Source organism: Lemur catta, chromosome 19, assembly GCF_020740605.2.
Source record: "Lemur catta isolate mLemCat1 chromosome 19, mLemCat1.pri, whole genome shotgun sequence".
NCBI lineage: Eukaryota > Metazoa > Chordata > Mammalia > Primates > Lemuridae > Lemur > Lemur catta.
In genome coordinates, this window is record NC_059146.1 from 7025851 (window position 1) to 7053741 (window position 27891).

The window sequence follows — 27891 nt, forward strand, 5'->3', positions numbered from 1 at the left end:
GAAATAGGGAAGCCGCTTGCTCTCCACTCTTTCCCCTTCTTCACACTTGCTGGGAAAGGACGAGTTGGGCGACCATGTTCGACCTAGACCTAGAGATAGAAGCCATGCAAGTTGGATCCTTGAATGACTACATGCAGCAGAGCAACCTATTCACTTTTATCTTATTTATAAGCCAATGTATTATTTTTTTCATGGGACTGTTAACTTGCCCTGTCAACTGTAGACTCCAAATAATAGAAATGACATCTGGACTCAAAAAAAAAAAAAAAAAAAAAATAGTCGTGGGAGAAACTCGAATGTAGCAGGCATTTTTATATATATGGGTCACAGACACATACCATATACATACCCTATAAAAATATAACTTGTATTTACAAGCTCAATACATTATGAACAGGCACAGTCCTGAATAGTTTAAAAAGGTCAACTGTTAAGATCTTTCAACAGGTTGGGGTGGGGGGAACTTTACTATAGCTATATTTATTAATAATACAATTTCAACGTGTACTTGTTATGTTCAATATAGTTAATATCCAGTGTGAACAAAGCCAGCTTTATCCTTTCTTCTTCCGCAGATTATACACAAGGGAAGGAGGCTTCTTGGTTTTATAGGCCACACTTCTCTTGATGCGCTGTCCTTTGATGTTAACGATATATGGCAAGAGAGGGGGCCGGACTGTTAGAACTGTTCCTTGTGGTGTATAGCCTCGGAGATGCAGTCTGTCCTTAACATGAGGTGTTACTGCAACCCAGCCTATGTAGACATGTGACAGAACACAAAATGCACTTAGCAACCAAACCAAAGCTCAAAATGTAGCATCAAAGGAGGCTATAGCTCTCTTTCTTTCTTTTCTTTTTTTTTTTTAAGAGATAGGGTTTTACTCTGTTCCCCATGATAGCGGGTAGTGATATGATCATAGCTTATTGTAGCCTTGAACTCCTGGGCTCAAGCGATCCTCCTGCTCAGCCTCCTGAGTAGCTAAGACTACAGGCATGTACCATCATCCCTGGCTAATTTTTTATAGAGATGGGGTCTTGCTATGTTGCCTAGGCTGGACTCAAATTCCTAGGCTCAAGCGATCTTCCCACCTCAGTCTCCTAAGTAGCTGGGACATATCATCATGCCTGGCTTCGTTCTATTTTAAAAAAAGGACACAATGCATTTGTGATAAGTACAAATTTATTTTCAGATTAGGTTGCATTATATGAATAAACTACTAGGCATGCCTTAAAATAATCAGCTTACGTCAGTTAAGGCATATTTCTATAAAAATTTACTCAAGTCCTAAGTCTGCTTTATTCGGTCTTTAAAAACTGTCTGGGGCCAGGTGAGGTGGCCCGGGAGGCTGAGGCATGAAGATCACTTGAGCCCAGGAATTCAAAGTTGCAGTGAGCTATGTTTGGGCCACTGGACTCCAGCCTGGGTGACAGAACAAGACCCTGTCTCAAAAAAAAAAAAAAAGCGTTTTTGGGGCAAAATTACCTGCAGAGGAAAACTTGATGTCCGCAACTGCTTCAGATTCCCCAAGTCCTTCTTTTAATATAATGTCTTCAGCAACAAGTGAAGGAAATTCTGCCATTCGTTCTTTTCCACCCATTGGAACCTACCAGTTAAATAAAATAAGTCACTGGTAAGATAATTCCATGTCGTGATCAAGAATAAAATCCTTATAAACATTCAACTGCTGAAAAACCTCAAATCACTTCTAGGGTCAAATAAAAGGCACGGGTGCTCTGTGATGAGGTGAAGCCTACCGATCCCAGGGCCAAGGACCACACGTTGGGCCTGTGCCTGGCAGCAACCTCTTGACAGGAGAATTGTGCTTTATTTACCCTGTTAGAGCTCTCCATGGGCTTTACATAGAGTAATGTTGGGCAATTAAGGCAAGGTGCTTCCAAATACCTTAGTTCTTATAGGCATGGCTAATGAAGAGTAATCCTTGCTCTTTACAAGTTTTAAGGGTCAATGTATAATGGATAAGATTTAGCTTTTGTTTATAAATGTTTCCATGAATAAATTAGAAGTAACTAGATGATTATTTATCCATTTACTAATAAATCTCCTATGTTTAGCACTAGGACTCAAAGATATATTTTATAATATGATCTCTGCCCCCAAGGAGATCAGAAGGGGTAAGTAACATGTAAACAAATACAAGGTAAGAAATGTGACGTGAGGCATCTATAAGAACACATCTGTGGTAGTGGAGGAAGGAGTAATGTGTTTGGTAGAGGAAAAAATTAATGAAGAAATGTTATTTTGAGAAATCGGTTGAATTTACTCAGTGGAAAGATATTTCATGTAAGCACAGGTACAGACAAAAACTGGAAAAAGGATGATGAGTCCAGGGAACAGTAGCTTAATCGTCCAGAGGATGTTACGTGTGTGTGTGTGTGTGTGTGTAATACTGATGAGGCTGTCAGCAGTTTATACTTTGCTCAGTAATGTGGAACTACCAAGGATTATAAGTAAGAGAGAAAATAGAGATAAGAATAAAAAAAGAAAGTATGTGATGTACTTTATCTTTGAAAAGATCTCTCCAGGCCGGGCACAGTGGCTCACGCCTGTAATCCTAGCACTCTGGGAGGCTGAGGCGGGTGGATCGCTCGAGGTCAGGAGTTCGAGACCAGCCTGAGCAAGAGTGAGACCTCGTCTCTACTAAAAATAGAAATAAATTATCTGGCCAACCAAAAATATATATACAAAAAAAAAAAATTAGCTGGGCATGGTGGTGCATGCCTGTAGTCCCAGCTACTCGGGAGGCTGAGGCAGTAGGATCGCTTAAGCCCAGGAGTTTGAGGTTGCTGCGAGCTAGGCTGATGCCACGGCACTCACTCTAGCCTGGGCAACAGAGCGAGACTCTGTCTCAAAAAAAAAAAAAAAAAAAAAAAAAAAGATCTCTCCAGTGCAGTTTCTCAAGGACCCAGTAGAGCAGGAGAGAATAAGTGGAATAATCTGTAAAATATGTGTCTGGTCTTAAGAACCCAGGAGGAGAGCATTTCCACTCAGACAAGGGCTTCTCAACCACTACTAACATTTTGGATTGGATCATTCTTTGTTGTGAAAGGTTCTCCTTTGCAATGCAAAATGTTTAGCATCATCTGTGGCCTCCACCCACTAGATTCCAGTAGCATCCCCCAGCTGTGACAAAATCTGTAATTTCTCTTCACTCAGAATTGTCTAATACAACTTTTTGCGATGATGTCACTATTGGGCACTTAAAATGTGGCTACTGTTACTAAGGAACCATATTTTAAATTGTATTTAATCTTTAAAAATTTTTTAAGTTAAAACATTTTTTTTTTAAATTAGAGACAGGGTCTTGCTATGTTGCCCAAGCTGGAGTACAGCAGTTATTCACAGGCACGGTCATAGTGTACTGCAGCCTCAAACTCCTGGGTTCAAGCAATTGTCCTACCTGAGCCTCCTGAGTAGTAGCTGGGACTACAGGTGTGTGCCAGTGTGCCTGGCAAATTTTATTAAATTTAAACTAATATATTTAAATTTAGACAGCCACATGTTGCTAGTGGCTACCATATTGGAGAGTGTAGTCTAGAGAAAAAACAGCTCTATGGCTATTCTGGACCAGTCCAAATCAACATCCCTTTTCATATGGAGCCATTTTGCTTTATAGCCAGAATCCTCAAAGAGAATGAGGTGAGAGGAGAGCTAGCTAACAGTGTAACAGATGATTCTGTCCAACAAAGGCTTTCTTTACAGAGCTACGGGACCATCACAGTATATATATATATAAATACTAACCGTTAACTATGCAATCATTGTGTTGCCTTACCTGCAGTAACGTGTGACCCGCATGCTTCTGATACACATCATCTGCCCTGTCCAAGGAAGTAATATGCACAGGGAGGAGGTTGGAAGCCACTACTGTAAACCAAGCTGACTGGTTTCCCTTAAGAAAGGAAGAAAGAAGTTATTCCACCCAGTGAAAAGCTTGGAAAACCTGCACATTTTAAGGTACAATCAGTTAACAAAACAACAAAACACCAAATCAAGCTCCCTTTGTAGGTACTGGTATAGCAGCAGCTGTAGTCAAATTATATTAATGTGTAAGAGAAGGGGCACGATATGGAAGCCGTGCATTTCAAAAATTCATGTCGAAGGATGACTTCTACAGAACTGTTGATACTAATTAACTGTCTCTGTGTAAAGTTAGGTTTAAAATATTAACACTTCATAGGCTTTAATGAAATATATACAGGTTCTAACTGTGTAAGGCTAAATTTCCAACAAAGTATGAATAAACACAAAACCCAAGAAATGTGTGGTAGTAATGGCCTGTAAGCTGCTGGACATATTCATGTTTCATTTTCCCTTTTTCTCCTCACTTTGGAAAGATGAAGAGCAATTCTATAGGCACTCCCAAATCCCCAGATGCTATGTAAATGAACACTAAAATGTGTATATATAAAAACATACATATGGAATATAAAGAAGTGTGGAATTAACACATATTAACCCTGTACCTAAAGATTTCATCTTATGATTTCCATGTGAAATAGGATAGAGACAGTATCTCGTCTTAAGTGCCAAGCTGTATGGGGCATGCAACATCCCACTGAAGACAGTTTTTAATGGTACAGACTTTCCTTACCTGCAGAAAATCTATGCGGCCTATAGCACCCAAAAATAGAACCATTCCTGGTTTAAGCACAAAAGTTCTTGGAACAATGGAAAGTGTTGGCAACACAATGTTTACTTCTTTTTCTGTTAGAAGATTTAAAATCTGTGAAACAAATGGCAGATGTTTTAGAGAATTACTTTTATTGAAAATGATACAATCCATAGAAGATCAAAAGTGATTAAAAAATACTTCCAGACTGCACAATAAACCAAATTATGTCTCGGTTTGTAGCACATAAAATTTACATAGATTCTTTCTGTCAAATCTTAATTTATTGGTGTTCTTTTTTTGTTTTTTTGGTGTGCTACTCTTGTTTTACAACTTAATTCTTGAGTAATGGCAAAATAACTTACTGGGATGCTTATGTCAGCGGCATCCCCCAGATGACCTCTGGATAGATATGTCATAGAGGGAATTCAAGCGTGGACTCGGGAGCTGGGCTGCAATAATATTTCTGGTTTCTTCCAACCTCAAAATCTTGGAATTCTATAACTGTCTCCCTAAGGTAACAACCACAGTGATAAAACACGGCAGGTTATCAGAACTGAAGTCTACCAAGTGGGATAAAGAATTTGATGGCATAAAGATTCATCCCTTAGCTGATTTTATGAATGAATCAGAACTGAGTCTAAAATGAAGTACACCTCTTTTCCCATTTTCTGCCAATTAAAACAGTAATACTTGTGCAACTGGAAGTGAATGTTTCTAAAAGAAACCAAATACATACACAATTTTCTTTTGTAATCCCGGGGGTGTCATAAAACCAGTGGGCATCTTTCACATCTTGTGCAGTCAGTTCTACCTGTTTGGTAGATTTGGGTATACCCATAACAGGTTCATTGTCCATGTCATAGGCAAGTGAATCAGCATCAAACTCAAAGGCAGCTTCATCCTGTGGTTCTTTTGAATACAAGAATGTTCTTCCAACTCTTCCTGGAACAAGTTATATTAAGGTTATTAGTCACTCCTTTAATGCTTCTGACTCCAGACATAATTTTTATGTTTGCCTCAAACAAGTTACTAAGACTAACCACAGTGTATGGAAGTGACTACAATGATACTTTTGCTTTTTTCCCAAAGGCAGCGGGGGCCAGACTCTTGCAATGATGAAGTATGTGGCCGGCTGTGTACATTCAATTAATTAATTAGTTAATTAATTTAGTAGAGATGGGGGTCTTGCTATATTGCTCTGGCTGGTCTTGAACCCCTGGCCTCAAGTGATCTTCTTGCCTTGGCCTTCCAAAGTGCTGGGATTAAAGGTGTGAGCCACCATGCCTGGCCTATTTGGTTATTTTTTTAGAGTTGGGGTCTTGGTCTGTCACTCAGGCTGGAGTGCAGTGGCATGATCACAGCTCACTGCAGCACCAAACTCCTGGGCTCACAGGCTCCCACCTCAGCTTCTCAAACAGCTGGGACTACAGGCATGTACCTACCACACCTGGCAGGCTGTGTACATTGGGGGAAGGCAGGTGTTGGAAATCAAACTGTTATTAGTAAAGGAAAGCTAAAAAGATATACCAAGGAAAGAGACAACCTAATTTGAAGCTACTGCATGGAGTCAATAACCTTTACCACCTGTACTGGTATGGGTTTCCAAACAGCAGCCTTGCCTGTAAAGGGCCTCTTTGTTCCAGAACGAGGAAGGTAGTATCTCCCTACAAAAACTGGGTAGCCTCAGAAAGCTGCTTTTAGGTTGCCCAGCAAAGAATTTTGGCATAGAACCAACAAGGGCTTTCCCAGAGGATGCTTACCTACTACATAACCATGCTTTTTCAAGACATTAAGTTGATATTGTTCTTGCTCACTAAGATCTTCTTCAGCTTTAGTTGCATCTTCTTTAAGTCTTTTTTGCCTTTTAAACATTCTATAAGGAGTTGGGTTGCAAATAGGAAACTTCAGAAGGTTTAATGTAGTACCTGAAATATGAAAGAATACATACATTTTTATAGAAAAGGGAATAAGGGGAAGAAAACAAACATTTTTGAGGATTTACACTCTGTTGGGTACTGTGATAAAATAAGTTATTCCCACTTGGCTCACAGGCTAATTCAGAATTTGAATCCAAAATCTGCAGGCCTGATTTCTTTCCATTTTTATCACATTACCACAGTATAAAAGCAATTCTGTGTATAATTCAACCAAAGTGCAAGACCGAGAAGAGCAGCTTACCAAACAAAGTTAAACTCTGGTTTCAGGGGAACAAATGGGGCAGTTTATCAACTTAAATTCAAACCACAGAAGGACCCATTTTCCAATTATAGAAGTTTCTTAAAGTCACAAGACTGACATTTCTTCTCAACAAAGCCACATATCATATTGCATTAATGAATTATTTAAGTATTATTCACGTACAGTATACTGGTCTCATACGAATAAATGCAAGATGTGAAGAGTAAGGTTGAGGGATAGAGGGAAGTTCATAGAGCAAAAAGGAAGCATGACTTTCTGGAAAAACATACAAAGGAGTAAGCTACAAGAGAGATCAACAGAGCAGGAACTTTGCTTTGTTCCTTGGTGTATCTCCAGTGCCTAGTGCCTGGAACACACAAGTGCTCCATAAATGTTTCTATTAGAAAATTACTAATAGTATTTCTAATATATCCACAGATTTTTTTTCCAAGCAGTAATCTGATACAGACGAAAGGCATGACCAAAGTAGGGAGAGAATTTTTAAAGGGAAGGCTTCAGGAAGCCCGTGGTAGACATTAAGGATGTACTAGGTGCCTGGGCCGCGACCAGAGGTCCAACTTCTCAGAAAACGAAGAGTGCTAGCCTGCTAAGACCCACCTGGCCAGGAGGAGATGGTGGCCCTGTCGATGGCCTCAGCGCCCTTGGCCGTGCAGTAATCAGACTCCAGCAGCGTGTTAAAGAGAGTGGACTTGCCGGCGTTTGTGGCGCCCACCAGGTAGACGTCTCCACGGTAGCGCCAGGAGCGCTGAAGTGCCGAGATCAACTCTTCCACTCCGTAGCCGGTCTTGGCGCTGATCAGACGCACGTCCCGGACCACCGTGCGGGACCGGCTTGAGGGATTCGAATTCTCCTCCCCGTCCGGTGGCCGGTCCTGGCCGGGGCGCTGTGGGCCCTGGTGGCCAGGGGCCAGCAAGAGCCCGGCGCGGGCACAGTCGTCCCACAGCCGCTCTCGGAGCCGCTGCCGGTAGCCAGGAGCATCCTGGGGCAGGAGGTCCACTTTGTTTCCCAGCACGATCAGCTGCTTGGGGCCGACCAGCGCCGGCAAGTCGGACAGCAGGGCGTCGGGCAGGTCGAGCAGGTCCACCATGTAGAGCACCAGGGCGGGCCCGGGCCGGTGCAGCGCGGCGCTCACCAGCTGCAAGTACTGCTCGCGGCTCACCCGCAGGCGCAGGGCGCGCCGGTGGTGCACCAGCAGCCAGCAGCGCTGGCACACGGTCCGCGCCAGCCCGCCGTCCGCCTGCGCCGCGCTGAGGAACTTCTCGCTGGGCAGGTAGCCGGGCACGCCGGGGTCCTGGCAGTGCAGCTCTGCCCCGCAGCCCGAGCAGTTCAGGCCGCTGGGCGGCACCGTCGAGTCCGGGTGCCCCACCACCGAGTGCGCCCGGCGGCTGGCTCGTGACTTCTGCAGGCGCCTCTTCTCCCGCCGCCGCTGACTCCGTTGCTCCTCCTCCTCCTGCCGCTGCTGCAGTTCTCGCAGCAGCTCTGCGGGGGTGGGCGCGGGCTCTGGCTCCGGGACGTACTCGGGGAACAGAAAACGCTCCTGCACGTCAGGGCTTCCTCCATAACCCTCGGGCTCCGCGGGGCCACGAGGAAGCTCGCGTCCCAGGTCCGATGGGTGCTGGAGTGAGGAGTTGGCCGCGCGTCTCCTCGCCAGGAGCGGCTCCCACAGGCCATGGCGCGCCACCGCGGGAGCGGGTCCCCGCAGGAAGGGACGCAGCAACCTAGTGGCGAGGCGTGCAGGCAGCATGGGCGCCGCGGCTCCGGGCAAGGGGACCGGGCCACGAGCGCGCGCGCACTGTGGCCGGAAGCGCGCATTTAACCCCAGACGAAAGCCCGGGGGTACCTGGGAACTGTCATTTGTCACTCGCCACACTGTCGTTCACCTCGCGTCTAGTCCCGTGAGTTCTCGCGACATAAACTCTGAGGCCGAGAATCCTCTTAAAGCGGCAGCAAAGGCCCCAAGGACCTAGACTGAGCTGGATGGGCGGGGGTAGTCGGTGCTTCGGGTTTGTTCAGGTTCAGGCTGCTTCAGCTCGACAGTGCTGGAATAAGACGCCCTTATAATAAATTACATTTTTAAAAACTTTTTTTAGTCTTTGGAAGTGCAAAAAGTAGTCCATCGAATGTCGGCGAGTCACTGCCAGAACTAAAACCTTTTATTAACAAATTTACATGGCTTTGTTTTCAGGTGTCATTATTTGTGCAATAACATTGAAAAAAATACAAAAACTTTAACTGGCTGAATTCAACCCTCGCGTTATAGGAGCCGTCCTCTCAATGAGCCCCCGCAGACGGCGGCCCATATTGTGCGCGTGCGCAACTCTAACCCGGGCCCAACCTGGCGCAAGACTCTGCGCAGGCGCAAATCTTACCTTGGCCTCTGTGGGTGGCCTTTGGTGTGCGACGCACAGTATTCTGGGAAGGCAGGAGGCGGAAATTATCTTGTCTCTTCCTCGGGCAGCTGGTGGCCTGTTCACGCTTTTCCATCTTTGTGATTTCAAGAGTTCGGAGCTTGGAAACCGTTTGCCAATATGTATGACGCGGATGAGGGTAGGTAACCGCACAGATCACACGCCGCGGCGACCCATTTACTTAGGGAAGCTGGATGGATTGGGGATTTGGGGCCTTCCCCAGCGCCCGCCGCACAGGAGTCCCCAGTCTTGTTCCCCACATCTCCTAGGCCGAAAACGGAGTTGGGATTGCGAGAGGTGGAGGGTGCTGGGTGCTGGGAACGTAACGTAAATGTTCCCAGTTAGGCTGACTCTTGGTTTGTCCACGGTCTCGTTGCATTCAATGTGATACCGCATTCCCGTACTGAAGTAGCATGCAAAACCATGAGACAGGTTCCTTTGTTTTGACTTTATCCGAAGCAAAGAGCCCCTTTTTTGATTTCTCTTAAGACCACGGTTAGCGTTTTTTTGAATAGCTCAATATTTGAGCATCAGCCTTGTGCCAGGCATTGGTGGAAGGCCCTTGGAAATACACCGCGGACAAAGAATATTGGGCAAGGGAGGATTTGGTTTAGTTTGACATTTCTTCATGTTGTCTTAAGTCTAAATAAATTCTTTATTTATATTTCGAAATATTAAGGGGGTACAAGTGTTTTTGTTACATAGCTTTTATAATGCTTTATTTAGGGCTATAAGTGTGTCCATCACCTGAGTAGTGTTCATTGTACCTGTTGGGTAGGGTTTTTTCCCCCTCCCCTTCTCTCCTCTTCTTGATTTCCAATGATTTTTACTTCTTTCTGTGCCCATCAATTAGTTTCAAATTATTAGAGAGTACACGTGGTGTTTGTTTTTCATTCTTTTTTTTTTTTTTTTTTGAGACAGAGTCTCACTTTGTTGCCCGGACTAGAGTGAGTGCCTTGGCGTCAGCCTAGCTCACAGCAACCTCAAACTCCTGGGCTCAAGCGATCCTCCTGCCTCAGCCTCCCGAGTAGCTGGGACTACAGGCATGTGCCATCATGCCCGGCTAATTTTTTCTATATATATTTTTAGTTGTCCAGATACTTTTTATTTCTATTTTTTAGTAGAGACGGGGTCTCGCTCAGGCTGGTCTCGAACTCCTGACCTCGAGCGATCCACCCGCCTCGGCCTCCCAGAGGGCTAGGATTACAGGCGTGAGCCACTGCGCCCAGCCTGTTTTTTCATTCTTGAGATACTTAGGATAATGGTCTCTAGTTCCATCCAAATTGCTGCAAAAGACATTAGTTCATATCCTTTTATGGCTGAGTAGTACTCCATTGTATATACACTACATTTTGTTAATCCATTCGTGAATTGATGGGCACTTGGGTTGATTCCACATCTTTGCAATTGTGAATTGTGCTGTAGTAAACACTCGAGTGCATGTGCCTTTTTCATAAAAGGATGACTTTTCCTTTGGGTAGATACCCAGTAGTGGGATTTCTGGATCGAATTGTAGGTCTACTTTTAGTTCTTTGAGAAATCTCCATATTGCTTTCCATAGAGATTGTCCTAATTTGCAGTTCCACCAAGAGTGTATAGGCATTTTTTTCTCTATGCATCCATGCCAGCATCTGTTGTTTTTGGACTTTTTAATACAAGCCATTCTAATAGGGATAAGGTGTTATCTCATTGTGGTTTTAATTTACATTTCCCTGATGATTAGTGATGTTGAGCATTTTTCATATGTTTGTTGGCCATTTGTCTGTCTTCTTTTGAAAAGCTTCTGTTAATGTCTTCTACCCACTTTTTAATGGGGTTGTTTGTTTTTTTCTTGCTGATTTGTTTGAGTTCTTTTTAGATTCTGGATGTTAGTCCTTTATCGGATGTATAGTTTGCGAATATTTTCTCCCATTCTGTATATTGTCTGTTTGCTCTAGTGATTATCTCCTTAGCTGTGCAGAAGCTTTTTAATCAAGTCCAATTTATTTATTTTTGTTGTTGCTGTAATTGCCTTTGGGATCTTAGTTATAAATTCTTTGCCTATGCTGATATCTGGGAGAGTTTTTCCTACATTTTATTCTAATATTTTTATGGTTTTATGCCTTACATTTAAGTGTTTTATCCATATTGAATTAATTTTTGTAAGTGGTGAGAAATAGGGGTCCTGTTTCATTCCTCTGCGTATGGCTGTCCAGTTTCCCCAGTGCCATTTACATAAATTGTCTTTTTAAAAAATTTTATTTTAATAGAATTAGAGGGTACAAGTTGAATTCTGTTACATACATTGTATAGTGGTGAAGTCTAGACTTTTAGTGTACCCATCACCCGAATAGTGTACATTGTACCCCATAGGTAATTTTTCATCCCTCATCCCCTGCCACCCTCCCTCCTGTTAAGTCTAAGTAAATTGTCTTAAAAGGTGACTTAAACATACTCTTCCCACAAGATGATAGAGTTCTCAGGTGGTATAAATTCTACTGAACAGGGCCAATACATCTTTTTTCTTTTCACATATCAAAATCTTAGTCATGTCTAGTGTGCTTTCATGTTGTTTTTTTAAAGCTCCCTCTTTCATTCTCCACACCTGCTTTTTTTTACTTTTTCTTTCTATTTATTTATTTATTTAGACAGAGTCTCGCTCTGTCACCCAGGCTGGAATGCAGTGACTATTCACAGGTGCAATCATAGTGTACTACAGCCTTCAACTCCTGGGCTCAAGTGATCCTCCTGCCTTAGCCTCCCGAGTAGCTGGGACTAGAAGAATGTGCCAGCGTGCCCAGCTAAATTTTCTTTTCTTTTTTCTTTCTTTTTTTTTTGAGACAGCTCTGTCACCCAGGCTAGAGTGCCGTGGCATCATCTTAGCTCACAGCAACCTTAAACTTCTGGGCTCAAGCGATCTTCCTGCCTTAGCCTCCCAAGTAGCTGGAACTACAGGCATGTGCCATCATGCCTGGGTAAATTTTTTTTTTTTTTTCTATTTTACTTACCCAGCTAATTTCTTTCTATTTTTAGTAGAGACAGGAGTCTCGCTCCTGCTGAGGCTGGTCTCGAACTCCTGACCTCAAGCGATCCTCCCGCCTTGGCCTCCCAGAGTGCTAGGATTACAGGCATGAGCCACACCTGGCCCGAAAGCTTAAACTTTTAAAGCTGTTTAAACTTCTGTCTCATTCATATCTGTGTCTAGAAATTTATTAGCATCATTATATTTCCTTTTGTTTTTAACTACTATCTCAGTGGAAGAAAAATTCGAAAACTTTTTTAGCATAATTTTTTGAGTGCTTTCAGGTACATTGGCCTTTCATTTTTTGCATATGCCATCCTTTCTTTCATTGTGGAGTCTTTTGCATAGTTGTTTTTCTTCTTTCTCCACTCCTCCCACCCTTACCCCCTTCCTTTCCCTGATTTACTCCTATTATAATATGAGGTGGCTGCTCAGCTTTTGGGAACTCTTCCCTGACCTCTTCAGGTCCTGGTTAGGAATGTTAGAAAATTTAGAAATTTTAAGTAAAAGGATTGCTTTTTATTCAGCAGAGAGTAAATATGTTTCTGCTACTTCAAGTCGTCAGAACAAAATGTTAACTAGTGGCATCTTACTGCAAATAAGTATGATATTTTTGTTTTTATAGATATGCAATATGATGAGGACGATGATGAAATCACTCCAGATTTGTGGCAAGAAGCGTGCTGGATTGTAATCAGGTAACTTTGGACCAAACTGAATAAGCTTTTAGGCACAATAGATTTCCTGCTTATTCTTTTCTTGATAAGTAGATGTTCTATATGAATATGCTGCATGAGAGTCTATCATTTTATTTATATATTTAACTTCTTAAAGTATTTCAGACTGGCAGAAAAGTTACACAAAGAATTACTTACACACTTCACCCAGATTTTCTAAATGTTAAGCTTATATTATATTTTCTTTGTCTTTTTCTCTCTTTTTGTATATCATTTTTTTCTGAAACATTTGAGAGTAACTTGCAGACATAAGGACATTCTTTTATGTAATCATAATACAGTGATTAAATTAATATTGATATAATAATCTAATCTGTAGACATTACCCAAATTTTACTAGTTGGCCCACTAATATTTACAGCAAAGTAAAAAAAATTTTTCTGATCCTGGATCCAGCCTAGGATCACATATTGGATTTAGTTTTCATGGCTTATTCTTCTGTCTCCTTTAATCTAGAACAGTTCCTCAGTTTTTTGGTTTTTTTTTTTTTTTGACCTTGACATTTTTGAAGAATACAGGCCAATTACTTTTTTTTTTTTTTTTTTTTTTTGAGACAGAGTCTCACTCTGTTGCCCGGGCTAGAGTGCCATGGTGTCAGCCTAGCTCACAGCAACCTTGAACTCCTGGGCTCAAATGATCCTTCTGCCTCAGCCTCCCAAGTAGCTGGGACTACAGGCATGCGCCACCATGCCCGGCTAGTTTTTTGTATATGTTTTAGTTGTCCAGCTAATTTCTTTCTATTTTTAGTAGAGACAGGGTCTTGCTCTTGCTCAGGCTGGTCTTGAACTCCTGAGCTCAAATGATCCACCCACCTTGGTCTTCCAGAGTGTTAGGATTACAGGCGTGAGCCACCGCGCCTGGCCAAGAGATGAGGTCTTGCTTTGTGGCCCAGGCCAGAGTGCAGTGGTGTGATCATACCTCACTGCAGTCCATAACTGCTGTGCTCAAGCAATACTCCTGCCTCAGCCTCCCGGGTAGCTGGGACTACAGGTGCATGCTACCACCACTGACTAATTTTTTAAATTTTTTTGCAGAGTGAGGGTCTTGCTATGTTGCCCAGGCTGGTCTCAAACTCCCAGCCTCAAGTGATCCTCTTGCCTCAGCCTCCCAAAGTGCTGGGATTACAGGCATGAGCCACTGTGCCTGGCCACTATTTGATTTCTGTGTCTGCACTACTGGCTGTGATCTGTCACCCATGCTCCATTTTTATTACCAGTCATTTGCTGAGTATTTTTATTTAAATGACGTACTCTCATCTCACTCTTAACATAATTGAAATAGAACTAATGATCTTCGACCTATAATTGACATTCTCATACATTCCCTATTTTAGTCATTGATATCACCATTGTCCCTTTTATTGAAATTAAAGTTCTTTTTGTTATCTTTGATTATCCATTTTCTTTAGTTTTCTTTCCTGAAACTTTTTTTAAAAGAAATATTTCAAAGAGGTTGAGTGAAATTTGTCTATAAAAGGACATTTGTAAACCAGGGTTTCCTTACAGTTCCTATGTTTTGCTTTAAATATTTTACCCATATAAGTTTAAATTTCTTTTCCTAAATTTAATAAATTCTACAAAGAAAATGCTCTTGGCTTCACTACTTTTTAAGATACCTTATAGTATCTTTTTCAGTGGTTGGCATATAGTGGTTGGTATTTAATGAGTATTTGTTGAATTGAATCATAATAAAAATGGGGAAATATGCTAGAGAATATCACTGAGCTGTAACTGTTGATGAACTCAAATATTTTTCCAGTTCCTATTTTGACGAGAAAGGCTTGGTCAGACAACAGCTGGATTCTTTTGATGAGTTTATTCAGATGTCTGTTCAAAGAATTGTGGAAGATGCTCCACCTATAGACCTACAAGCTGAAGCTCAGCATGCCAGTGGAGAAGTTGAGGAGCCGGTAAGATGGTTATTCTTATGAAGTTACATAGGTAAAGAAGAGTATTGCTTTGAAATTTCAGCCTTTTTCTCATCTGGCTTAAAGGTTAAAAAAAAAAAGAAAAAGTCAGGAGGAGTTTTTAGCAATGTACTCATAGCCTCTTCCGTCAGCTCCTAATTTCTTCTTACTGATGGAGAAATACATGTTTACAAGTAACCCAAAACCCTAATCCTTACTCAGATAGTAGGAATTTAATAGTTGGGAAGAGGGGGACTCAGGTATATGAACACCTAAGAGAAGTGAGCCAGAAGTAGTCATATGATTTAGATATCCCCACTTTTTTCTTTCACAGTATAAGAATCATAGAAGAAAAAGTGCTTGAAGGGCTTTTTCTCCTAATTTTTATATGTTGCATGTAAAATACAAGAGATAAAAAAGGAAAATCACCTAAATGGGTCAGCTATTTTTATTTTTATTTTTTAGTTCCTGATAGTTTTTATTCACACATATGCATGTTTTTTAGTGTTGTTAAAATTGTAGCAAGGATATAATTTTGTAGTTTGGTTTTACATGAGTGATTGTAAAGAAGTAAGTAGGCTAAAATAATGACTGTCCCCAGTTTTGAAGGAGTAGAGAGGTAGTTGTGGGAGCATGCTGGGGTTGGAGAGAGAGAGAAACAAAATGAGGAAGGGAGAGTCCCAGAAACAGAATTAGAGGGAGAGGTAATTATTTCTAGCCAGCTTAGTTTCACTTCAGTGTAGCTTACCTCCTAAAGGCTGGTCTATTATTCCCATTCTAGTTGGAGATACTACACAGAATTTTGCTTTTAAGAGCAAAAGTAATTCATTCTTCTGGGACTGTGCTGGACAAAGGGACATAAAGTACCTTTTTTATCCTTGACTCATTTTCTCTTTGGGATCTTTGCATAACAAGAGAGATAACTATAACATAGCGAATTCAAAGTGGCAATATGTAAATACTACAGGGAGGAAGAGATCGCTAAAGCTTGGTTATCAGAGCTTAGTGGACAAGATGGGACAGACTTAAGCTGACTGTGAAGGGCAGGTAGGACTTCTGTTAGGAAAGATGCTTAGGCATTTCAGCAAGAAAGTGCTTGAGGTTGGGATGGGGATTGCAGTAACCACTATGTGATTTTGGTTTATCTGTTTTTGATAGATGTTAGTGGAAGATAAGATGGAACCATATTGTCCAAGGCTTTGGTTGTCACTAGATACAACGAGAAATTGTTGAGAGATTGTCAAAGAATGTACATAAAGCATTGTTTTAGAAAAATTACTTTGGAAGTGGTGTTTACTTGGAATGAAAAGAGGCTGAGGCAGATAAAAATCTTGGAATAGCCTAGGTTTAAGATAATAATGTCCTAGACTGGGGTGATGGTGGAAATAAGGAGGGTTGGTTTCCCTTTTGTTCATTTTTACTCCTAGTTCTCTTTGCCCTTTACCTACTCCAGCGTGGGAGACTTGAGTGTCAGTAATTTGCCCTTAGCAAAGAGTCTGTTTAGTCCCATCTTCTTTTTCTCTGAGATTTGATTTAGAGAGAAATCCACTATCCATTTATCTCTGAAAAATTTTTCTAGTGGATCTTGTTTTTTCAGGCAGCAGATGAATGTTTATTTAAAAAAAAAATTTTTTTTTTGACCTGGGCTGAGCTATGGTCAGCCAGGGTTGGAAGTTCTCAGTCCTTTATATAGAATGATTAGGATTTTTTTGATGGTTTATTTTTTGTAATGTTTTATTGATTAGATTAGAGCACAGTTCTATTAAATGATGTCTGGATTAGTTATCTTTTCTTGGTTCTCTGGTCTCTTTTTACTTTTGATCCTAACTAAGGAGAAAGCACATGAAATTAGATAGATCATTAACAAAAATCCATTTTAAATGTTTGATATAAACTCAGAGCACATTATATGTACAGTCTTTATTGACTTGTGGCATATTAAGTCTCTTTTTGTCTTCTGCCTTACAAAAGTGCTTAGGTAAAAAAACTTGATATTCTAAGCAGTGTGAATGTTGAATTTAGAAAGTTCCCATATCAGTAAAATGGATTGATTTTTCCAGTTTGTAGAGCTTCTTCTATTAAAATGTTAATGGAATCCTTAAAACTTTTATGGAAAAAATTATTTACCCTTTTTATGTTTTTTGTTTAATTTCAGCCAAGATATTTGCTAAAGTTTGAACAAATTTACCTCTCCAAGCCTACCCATTGGGAAAGAGATGGTGCTCCTTCACCAATGATGCCAAATGAAGCCAGATTAAGAAATCTCACGTAAGAATTTTTTCCTTGTCAGCAGCTGATATTGAAACAGAATTCAGAAAATGTCATTTTAACCATTTGAGGATTTATGTTTGAGCAGATACCCAACTAGTATTGCTTAACTGTGATCTGCTTTTATTTTCAAAGGTATTCTGCTCCGCTTTATGTTGACATAACAAAAACAGTCATTAAAGAAGGTGAAGAACAACTTCAGACTCAGCATCAGAAAACTTTTATAGGAAAAATTCCAATTATGTTGCGGTCAACTTACTGCCTATTGAATGGCTTAACAGATCGTGATCTTTGCGAGTTAAATGAATGTCCTTTGGATCCTGGTGGCTATTTCATTATTAATGGATCAGAAAAGGTATAGTAGCATTACTTAAAAAAAAGTCACGAAATCGGCCAGGCATGGTGGCTTCCACTTGTAATCCCAGCTCTTTGGGAGGCCAAGGTGGGAAGATCACTTGAGGCCAGGAGTTCAAGACTAGCCTGGGCAACATAGCAAGACTCCTTCTCTACAAAAAATTAAAAAAATTAGCCAGGCTTGGTGGCATGCATTTGTAGTGTCAGCTTGTCAAGAGTCTGAGGCAGGACGATCACTTGAGCCCAGGAATTTGAGGTTACAGTGAGTTATTATTGGGCCACTGCACTCCAGCCTGGGCAACAGAGCAAGACCCTGTCTCTTAAAAAACATTTACAAATGATAGTTAAAATTTAAATTATTAAAGTTGAAATCAAAAAGTAGATTTTCATGCAGGATATCATAGAAGTGGCAGTTGAATCATTTTTAGGGCATAACAGCTAAACTTATATAAACCAAAGGTTTATTTAGCTATACATAAAATGCACTAAAAATTTGGTTGTTGGAGCTTATATATTTCTATGAAGCATTTTTGCAAAATGGAGTTTGGAAAGTTCAAGAATTAATGTTTCAGTGAACCTATATAATTAGATTAAATTGGGATATAGATTTTTTTACTCTTCCTTCTGCTTCATAACCTTTTGGGTTTTATGGCTGTAACTTTCTTATTGTCCATATAGGTTCTAATTGCTCAAGAGAAAATGGCAACAAACACAGTTTATGTGTTTGCCAAGAAGGATTCTAAATACGCCTACACAGGAGAGTGTAGATCATGTCTGGAGAATTCTTCCCGACCCACCAGCACTATATGGGTTAGCATGCTGGCAAGAGGAGGACAGGTATGGACTGGGCTATGGTGTTTTTGGGTTTATTCCTTTGTGCCTTGTTTTTTAATTTATCAGACTGCATTCTTAGTCCAAGAAAGCTTTTCTGGAGCACATAATTGGTATTATATGTTAGGCATTTGAAGCAGAGAAATATGATTAAAACTGAGAAATCAGGTATGTCAGTAGAGGTCAGTAAGTTTTATTTTGTTTCTGTATATGTGTACAATTAAAGAGGAAGAAATGGGAAAAAAGAAGTTGTGTAAAAGGAGCTGTTTGTTAATTTTGAAACATTCAAAGAAGGAGATACTTCACAGTCCAGCTGGGGTTTAGTATTTATCTTTCATTCTGTGCTTAGCTTTTTTCCATATTTGTCTATTCATATTCTCTCTCTTTTTTACTCCTTACCTAATTACTTCTTCCAGAGTTGCTTTGCTTTTCTTTTCCCCCAGGGGTGGGGTGGGGAGGGTGAGGAATCAGTATTCATATTCTTTTATGGCCAAAAATTATTTTGAAATAAAATATTGGGTAATTCTGAGAGAATCTTGGCAGGCAGATGGAAGAGAATGGAAGTTCTCTCAGGTCTAAATGACCAGCCTGCCTGTAAAATTAGTGAACCTGTTTCAGTGGTTTTGAAAAGCAGCCATAGGAGGTTCCTTGGAGTATGGGAGAAATACTGTTTTTGAAATATCTACAATGAACATATATACTACATGGGTTTTTAGACGTTTTTATATTGCTGTGAACTTTTGTATATTCAGATTCTAATGATATTTTATTTTTCTAGGGTGCAAAAAAGAGTGCTATTGGTCAGCGCATTGTGGCAACTCTACCATATATCAAGCAGGAAGTTCCCATCATTATTGTTTTCAGAGCATTAGGTTTTGTGTCTGACAGAGATATTTTAGAACATATTATTTATGATTTTGAAGATCCAGAGATGATGGAAATGGTAATGTGAAAGCAAAACATATTCATAGTGTTGAGACTTGCTGATTGTTGCTAACCTTAAGATGTAGTAGAAAGCTGCTCTGAAGAGCAATTTAGGTGTCACAGTTCTCACGCCACTTACTGTGTAATGAAAACCTTCGGTGCTGCCTAGGCCTTTCTCCTGACAGTTCTGTGTAAAATAGACGTGAAAACTAGAGGCAGCCAGAGTTCAATGACAGCAGCAAGAAGAATAAGTAGCAAAGAAAATGGTAAAAGCACACCAGCCTGGCGCAATTTAGTAAAAAGGGAAAATGCATAGTCGATACCTATTTTCAAGACAACTTTTTATGTTGAAATAATTTTGAACTTAAAAGCTGTCAGAATAGTACAGAGAACTCTTGTATAATCTTCACCCCGATTGACTAGTTGTTAATTTTGCCACATTTGCTTTATCATTCTTTCTTTCTATAGATACACATTATTGTTATTACTTGTTTTGGAATGTTTGAAAGTCAGGTACAGGCATCATGCCCTTAACTCCTAAATACTTTGCTATTTATTTCCTAAGAACTAGGACATTCACTTACATAATCATAGTATAATTATTAAAATTAAAAAATTAACTAGATACAATACTATTAAAGATTTTACTCAGATTTTTGTCAATTGTCCCAATAATGCCCTTAATAGCATTTTTGCTAGTTCAGAATTCAGTTCAGAATCATGCATTGCATGTTTTTAATGTCTTTTTAAATCTTTCCTCAGCCTTTCTTTGTCTTTCAAAGCATTAAAATTTTTAGAGTGGATAGGCCATTCATTTTGTAGAATTCCCATCAGTTTGGGTTTTTCAGATAGTTCCTCACAATTAGATTCAATTTTTGCATTTTTTTGGCAGGAGATATACAAAAGTAATTGTGTGCTTCCCAGGGCATCTTATCAAAAGTCACATGATGTCATTTTGTCCCGTTATTGATAATGTTAACTTTGATCACCGTGGTGTCTGTTAGGTACTTCCACTGTAAAGTTACTATTTTTGTGGGAAGGTTTTTTGAGTCTAGATAAATATTCATTTCTTCATCAGTTTTTTTTCATTGATGATCCTTGTCTGAATAGTGTAATAGTCTTTGTTGCCCTAAATTGTCCATAGTTTTTAGTACTACCTAAGGTAGAAATAAGGTAAAATGCAGGCTAAACGTTTGTCACAAAGTTAGAGTGGAATACATTTTAGTTATTAGAGTTTTTTTTTTTTTTTAAAGAGACAAGGTCTTGCTCTGTTGCCCAGGCTGGAGTGTAGCACCTTGATCGTAGCTCACTTTAACCTTGAATTCCTGGGCTCCAGTGATCCTCCTGCCTCAGACTCCCAACTAGCTGGGACTGCAGGTATATGCCACCATGCCCAGCTAATTTTTTTTTTTTTGTAGAGATGGTGTCTTGCTATGTTGCCCAGTCTGGTCTCGAGCTCCTGGCCTCAAGTGAGCCTCCCCTACTTGGCTTCTCAAAGTGCTAGGATTACAGACATGAGCCACCATACCCAGCCAGTTATTAAAGTATTTATTGGTGTGGTTTCATGACAAAAATGGGTTTTAGTTAGATTTTACTTTTAGCTTTTACCAGTAGTCATGTGCCTTTTTATTTTTTAACCCTTAAAAATTTAATTTGTAAAAGAAAAGATTATGTTATCTTTTATTTAAAAGGTATCCTAAATGATTCAAACTGAATTCAGATTGTATCCAATCTGGAATTTTCTTAGTAAAGTGAAAGACTTGATTTACTTTATGTATATATTGTCTTTTTGACAAATACTGTTTGTTTTTTCAGCACTTACGAAGCTTAGGCCAATTGTTACAAATCTGTGAGTCAAACATTCACTTTATGAAAGTGTTCTATTGTTTTTTCTAAAAGTATATCATTATTGTTATTCCTTTTTCCCAATCTATATTAACCTTAACAAAACAGTTTTGTAACAACCATGGCAGTTTTCTTTAAAAAGATCACTTTAATCTGCTGTGCTTTCTGTGGACTCACTTTGAACTGGTTTACGTTCCCTTTTTCTGGTCTTGGTTCCATGATTGGAATTTAGATGTTTAAACTTGTGGATCAGTGATAAAAAAAAAAGACATAGGAAGCAAACCAAGAAAGGCATTTCAGCATATGTGATAGGATTAAAGGGAATTTACAGAGGCCAGAGTTACCCTCATTTCTCATGTTCGTCATTGTATGTAATTAGAAATCTGGAATGTTAGAACTGGAGTGGAACTTAAAAATTATTTTAAGTAACCCTTTTGTAGGTGAGGAAACTGATTACCTGGCTGCTCACAGATAGTGGCAGGTGTGGAATGCAGGTCTCTAACAATGTGCTTTTAAAATAGTTTCCTTGTTTGAGTTACAGTGAGCTATGATCGGGCCACTGCACTCCAGCCTGGGCAGGAGAGTCAGACCCCGCCTCAATATAAAAAACAAATGAATAAATTAAATAGTCTGCTTTACAAAATATTGAGTGGTTTTATTTACAGGTTAAAAATTTCTGGCCAGGCACAGTGGCTCATACCTGTAATCCTAGCACTCTTGGGAGGCCGAGGCGGGAGAATAGCTCGAGGTCAGAAGTTCAAGACCAGCCTGAGCAAGAGCGAGATCCCGTCTCTACCAAAAATAGAAAGAAATTATCTGGACAACTAAAAGAATATATATAGAAAAAAAAAATTAGCTGGGCTTGGTGGCACATGCCTGTAGTCCCAGCTACTCGGGAGGCTGAGGCAGAAGGATTGCTTGAGCGCAGGAGTTTGAGGTTGCTGTGAGCTAGGCGGATGCCACGGCACTCCAGCCCAGGCAACAGAGTGAGACTCTGTCTCAAAAAAAAAAAAAAAAAAATTTCTTAATACTGAAACTGAAAACGATCTGGCACATTTATTCATTTGTAGCTCACTAAGTTATGATTTGACTATGAAACATCTCTAAACTGGTTTTAGATATCTGGAAGGAACTTCATTTTGCCACTGGTCATTAAAATGTAAAAAAGAGACAAAAACACGCTACTTTTTTTTTTTATAATGGAATTATTTGTGTCTTCCTAGAAAGTAGAATTGCCTGTGCTGATGAGCAGACTTTGTTAGAGATCTCTAGATCTCTGAGGTGTCTTGTAAGATTTTGTGATTCCTTGACTTTCTAAAAGTATTCACATATTTGAGTATGATCATAGGGCTACTTGGCATGTTATAAATTAGGTGATGACTCATTTTTAAGGTGAAAATATGAATTTGAAAATAACTTCTATTTAAATTATTTGATAGGTTAAACCCTCTCTCGATGAAGCTTTTGTCATCCAAGAACAGAATGTTGCACTAAATTTCATTGGTTCAAGGGGGGCAAAGCCTGGTGTTACTAAAGAGAAAAGAATTAAATATGCAAAAGAAGTCTTACAAAAAGAAATGCTCCCTCATGTTGGTGTCAGTGATTTTTGTGAGACCAAAAAAGCCTATTTCTTGGGGTATGTTAAATTTCATTTTAAGTTCTTTCCTAAGATATAGTTGAGGTAAAGTTTTTTCTTAAAGCTAAAAATGTCAAAAATGATGTTTTTAATATATAAATTAAGGGAAAAATAGCCAAAAACTGCTTTTTTTTTTTTTTTTTTGCCCCATATCTTTTAATTCTTTTTTTTTTTTTAGGTATATGGTTCATAGGTTACTTCTAGCAGCTTTGGGTAGAAGAGAACTGGATGACAGAGATCACTATGGAAACAAAAGATTGGATCTTGCTGGGCCGCTGCTTGCATTCTTATTTAGAGGGTAAGGAATTAAAGAATAAATAAAATCATTAAGGAGGTTTCACTTCTGTTTTCTTGAGACAGTTTCACATTGTTGCCTGGCATAGAGTGCTGTGGCATCAGCCTAGCTCATAGCAGCCTCCAGCTCCTGGGCTCAAGTGATCCTCCTACTTCAGCCTTCCTAGTAGCTGGGACTACAGGTGTGCAGCACCACGCCCAGCTAATTTTTTCTATTTTTAGTAGAGATGGGGTCTCGCTCTTGCTCAGGCTGGTCTCCAACTCCTGACCTCAAGTGATCCTCCTGCCTCGGCCTCCCAGAGTGCTAGGATTACAGGCGTGAGCAACCTCGCCTGGCTGAGATTTTACTTTAGATCGGTCATTGCACATAGAAGGACTGAACTGTCTCGTACCTATATTGGTACTTAAAAAGTGAGCTACATTCTCTCTGCTGTTTGCCCAGATTTAGTTCTAGTTCATGTCTGGGAAAGTCAAGTTTATGAGGACAATTTATTACTCGTTTGTATTTTTCTTTTGTCTGGTAGCTTTATGAGATGTTTGAGAAAGCTGAATATTGCCTTGATTTTCTTAGCACTAATATTGGAATTCTTTTTTGTTTCTTTTTCTTTTTTTTGCTAACATTTACAAAGCAGAGATGGAATTGAAGAATTATTTCTGCTTTTTTATTTTATAAACACACAAAACTTAGAGGGAAATATATAAAAATATTAGTGATTATTACAGGATTGGGTTTATGTGGTTTCTGTTTTATTCTTGATGTTTTTATATTTTCCATATTTTCTATAATAAACTTGTTATACTTTTATAATTAGAAAAGTATTACTTGTAAAAACAAAATATGTAGACAATAGAAAAAGGCTAGTAGTAGCAGTGTTTTGCACGTTTTGTTATTTAGTGTGTTGTAGATTAGTGTTTTTCAACCTTTTTTTGTTATTGCCCCACTGAAGAGCCTCTTTTGACATTTTTTCCTAATCACTCCCCCTGCCACATATGTTCATGTACTGTATGTGTATGTCTGTGCTTTATACATAAAAAGAGTAAAACTTTCACTGTACCTGAACCATTTTTGCCCCTCCCTGGCAATTTTTGCAATATTATCTCTGTTGAGAATGCATGTTGTAGACCTCCACATGTTTAAATCAATACCACTTTATTTGGCAGTATGTTTAAGAATTTGCTTAAAGAAGTGCGGATCTATGCACAGAAGTTTATTGATCGAGGAAAGGATTTTAACTTGGAATTGGCAATCAAAACAAGGATTATATCTGATGGCCTCAAATACTCTTTAGCTACTGGAAACTGGGGCGACCAAAAGAAAGCTCATCAAGCCAGAGCTGGAGTATCTCAGGTAAGGGTGTCAACTTCAACTATGACTACAGGTTCGATAGGAAAAATGTAATAGGACTAGTAGATTCTTTTATTTGTTGAATATAAATTATTTTGCTTCTTTTTCTTGGTCACATGTAAAATCATTGGGGCCTTTTGGATTATGAAAATGAAATTTTTCTTAAATTAGCTATTAGCATTACTAAGAGAAGCAAAGGTTTTGGCTTGCAGTTTAGAAACTCAAGATAATTAATAAATTAAAGTAGGTGTTTGGGAGCTGAGACGTCCATGTTAGTGAAATTTTTATGTCTTAAAACCTCCCTGTTAGAAGCTAACCCAGAGAAAATTGTTGGAAAATATAGTACTTCTAACACTGATTTCTATATGTTGATCTGTTGCATATACACTGACTGCAGTAGCTAATCTCAGATGGAGTAATGGGGAAAAAAGCTTTTTAAAAAGTGTCTCACGAGGCATTTTTTCCCCTAGGTATTAAATCGCCTGACCTTTGCATCTACTCTTTCTCATCTGCGTCGTTTAAATTCTCCTATTGGTAGAGATGGCAAACTAGCAAAACCAAGACAGTTGCATAATACACTGTGGGGAATGGTGTGTCCCGCTGAGACCCCAGAGGTAATGCATTGGAATTTATGTTCAGGGGAATACAAAACATAGTGGGCATGGTGGTGTGCACCTGTAGTCCCAGCTACTTGGGAGACTGAGGTGGGAGGGTTGCTTGAGCCCAGGAGTTCCAGGCCAGCCTGGGCAGCATAGTGGGACCCTGTCTCTTAAAAAAAAAATTTTAAAAATAAAAATAATTTATGTTCAGGACAAAAAGTTAGTAATTATGTAAAGCATAATTACTTTTAGAAGTAGGTTTTTTTAATTATGCAGTGTGATTTGGAACTAAGATATTTGTAATTTTGTTCTTAGAGAAAGAGTAAATCTTGAAATCCAGTTGAAGGAAAAATATTTATGGAAAAGAATTTTGGTAACTGTGTAAAATCAGTATGAATAATACTTGGTTTATTCCTTAGGGCCATGCTGTAGGACTTGTGAAGAATTTAGCCCTGATGGCTTATATTTCAGTGGGATCTCAACCGTCTCCAATTCTGGAATTTTTAGAAGAATGGAGTATGGAAAATTTAGAAGAAATTTCTCCTGCAGCTATTGCCGAGTGTGTATATATGGAGTTTTCTTTTCAAAATAATGTTAATCCTTATTTACAGTTTAATATAGAATTGCTAAGTGCAAAATACTTTCGGTTTTTCGTTTTAGTGCGACCAAGATTTTTGTTAATGGCTGCTGGGTTGGAATACATAAAGATCCTGAACAACTTATGAACACCCTAAGGAAATTGCGGCGCCAGATGGACATCATTGTGTCTGAAGTAAGAATCTTTAACTAGCTAAGAGGGCGTGTTCTGTGGGTTTTCTAAACAGGCCTAAGACTAGTGAAAGTTATCTTTGCTCTGGCATCTTTCTTTGAACTGTATTCCCTTAAATTTTATTTATTTTTATTTTTTATTTATTTATTTTTTAGTCGACACGGGATCTTGCTCTTGCTCAGGCTGGTCTCAAACTCCTGGGCTCAAGCAATCCTCCCACCTCGGCCTCCCAGAGTGCTTGGATTACTGGTGTGAGCCACCATGCAGGCCCTATATTCCCTTAAATTTTTCAGTGTATTGTCAGAAGTCTAGGTGATGTTTTCAGCAGAATTTAATTATAAGTGATTGCTTGCTTTAATCTCTAGATATACACTCCTAAAAATTTTGACACATACTTTAAATTATTAAATTGTATTTTAGAAAAGTGATATTTTAAAGTAAAACAATTCTCGGGAATTTTTTTTTTATAAAGCTGAGAATTATTAAATTGTATTTTAGAAAAGTGATATTTTAAAGTAAAACAATTCTCTTGGGAATTTTTTTTTATAAAAGCTGAGAATACTTAAAGAGGGAATAATTATCTCTGATTTATCTTTTGTCTGAATCCAGCGTTTCATTCATAAAATGTGATATACTTGTAATAGATTCTCTTACGTTTTGGTGGATAAGTGAAGTGTTTTGGGATTAGGATGGATTTTTAAAAAATTTTTTAACATATAATTTGAGCTTTAATATGCCCCCAAATAGGGCATTACTATACTGTTTGAGGAATACACATCCAAAACATTATAATTTCAACATGTTATCAATATAAAAATTGTTAATGAGCTATTTTACATTTTTTGTACTATCTTTCAAATCTGTTGTGTAATTCATACTTACAGTGGACCTCTCAATTCAGAATGGCCACATTCCAAGTGCTCAGTAGTCACACGTGGACAGTAGCTACTATATTGGATAGTTAGACTATAAGCTGTTTGTCTGATAGGTGAGCGTGGGTGGTCATGCTTCAGACTGGGAAAGTATGGTCTAGGCAAAGCCATACAGGGCTGGTTAGTGGAAGGCTACAGGATGAAGTACGTGTAATTAGCAAAGAGCCAAAATAAGAAATTACCATACACTGGTGTTTGTGGTATTGAAAAACACATTTTTCATATTACGTTAACTTGCATGACATTATTACCAGATGTTGTTTTTTAGTTCTATAATTACCAGTTTTTTGTTTATGAAATTTTAAATTATACCTAAGTTTTTAACATACTGAACAATGGTAAACTAAGATTTCTCCATTTTATTTGATAATTGGTTGCTCCAGAAATTTAGTAGGAATTTTATTATATTTTTCCCCGTTTCCTCCCTTTAAGTTTTATTGTATTTTTAGCTGAGCCTTAATGGTACAGAGAAAATAAAAGTTCATGAAACTGTTTTGTCTTTTCATGTATAGGTTTCTATGATCAGAGATATTCGAGAGAGGGAGATTCGTATTTACACAGATGCAGGCCGTATTTGTAGACCTCTTCTTATTGTGGAAAAACAAAAGCTACTTCTGAAGAAGAGACATATTGACCAATTGAAAGAGAGAGAATATAACAACTACAGGTAAAAACACGTAATGAGAAAAATGTGTACATTTAAAAAGTTGAGATAGAATTTACATACCATAAAACCAAGCATTTTTTAAAAGTATATGTTCAGTGATTTGTAGTATAGTCACAAGATTGTGTAACCATCACCACTATCTAATTCCAGAATATTTTCATTGCCCTAAAAAGAAACCCTGTACCATTTGTTTTTCTTAATATTTATTATGAAGCAAGGGACTTGTAGGATTTTGTTTAAACATAAAAGTCTTTGTGATGTATTAAATCTAATAATGAAAAATAGCCTATATAATGTAAACGTAATATATTGCACATAGCAAATAATATATAACATAATTATATGAATAATATAATAAGAAATTTAATAAAAGGATGAAACTGCTTTAAAAATTTTAGTAATTTATGAATATATATATTCTTATTGTAAAAAAATTTCAAACAATATGTATAACAAAAAAATTTAAAAGACCTCCAATTTATACTCTCTTCTTCACAATACTGGCAACAGTTAAGTGTATCTTCTACCAGGCCTTATTCTAT

At 38.9% G+C, this 27891-nt stretch overlaps 2 protein-coding genes across 2 annotated transcripts in view; one reads left to right on the forward strand and one right to left on the reverse strand.

Annotated features, from left to right (window-relative positions):
• Nucleotides 1-297: 297 nt before the first annotated feature.
• Nucleotides 298-8711, reverse strand: NOA1 (nitric oxide associated 1). The gene is made up of 7 exons (XM_045531695.1): nucleotides 7431-8711; nucleotides 6395-6559; nucleotides 5371-5576; nucleotides 4614-4745; nucleotides 3795-3911; nucleotides 1484-1604; nucleotides 298-754 (listed from the first exon to the last, which is right to left on the reverse strand). Exons 1-7 carry the CDS (start codon nucleotides 8575-8577, stop codon nucleotides 555-557), a joined length of 2088 nt encoding a protein of 695 aa, XP_045387651.1. The 5' UTR covers nucleotides 8578-8711; the 3' UTR covers nucleotides 298-554.
• A 512-nt stretch (nucleotides 8712-9223) lies between these two features.
• Nucleotides 9224-27891, forward strand: part of POLR2B (RNA polymerase II subunit B) — a 29420-nt gene continuing 10752 nt past the window's right edge. The window contains exons 1-14 of the mRNA XM_045531697.1: nucleotides 9224-9380; nucleotides 12868-12940; nucleotides 14738-14888; nucleotides 17041-17153; nucleotides 17289-17508; nucleotides 18186-18344; nucleotides 19117-19281; nucleotides 22547-22743; nucleotides 22922-23041; nucleotides 24199-24385; nucleotides 24853-24996; nucleotides 25401-25540; nucleotides 25642-25753; nucleotides 27195-27349. Of these exons, the coding sequence (XP_045387653.1) occupies nucleotides 9362-9380; nucleotides 12868-12940; nucleotides 14738-14888; nucleotides 17041-17153; nucleotides 17289-17508; nucleotides 18186-18344; nucleotides 19117-19281; nucleotides 22547-22743; nucleotides 22922-23041; nucleotides 24199-24385; nucleotides 24853-24996; nucleotides 25401-25540; nucleotides 25642-25753; nucleotides 27195-27349 (1955 nt within the window). The 5' untranslated portion in view covers nucleotides 9224-9361. The remainder of the gene's footprint in view (nucleotides 9381-12867; nucleotides 12941-14737; nucleotides 14889-17040; nucleotides 17154-17288; nucleotides 17509-18185; nucleotides 18345-19116; nucleotides 19282-22546; nucleotides 22744-22921; nucleotides 23042-24198; nucleotides 24386-24852; nucleotides 24997-25400; nucleotides 25541-25641; nucleotides 25754-27194; nucleotides 27350-27891) is intronic.

Coding starts and splice junctions, on each gene's coding strand:
- NOA1 (XM_045531695.1), bottom strand. CDS start 8,577: ATGCTGCCTGCACGCCTCGCCACTAGGTTGCTGCGTCCCTTCCTGCGG. Junction 4,746..5,370: donor GGATTACAAAAGAAAATTGT/GTATGTATTTGG, acceptor TTTGTTTCACAG/ATTTTAAATCTTCTAACAGA. Junction 1,605..3,794: donor CGGGTCACACGTTACTGCAG/GTAAGGCAACAC, acceptor TTTAACTGGTAG/GTTCCAATGGGTGGAAAAGA.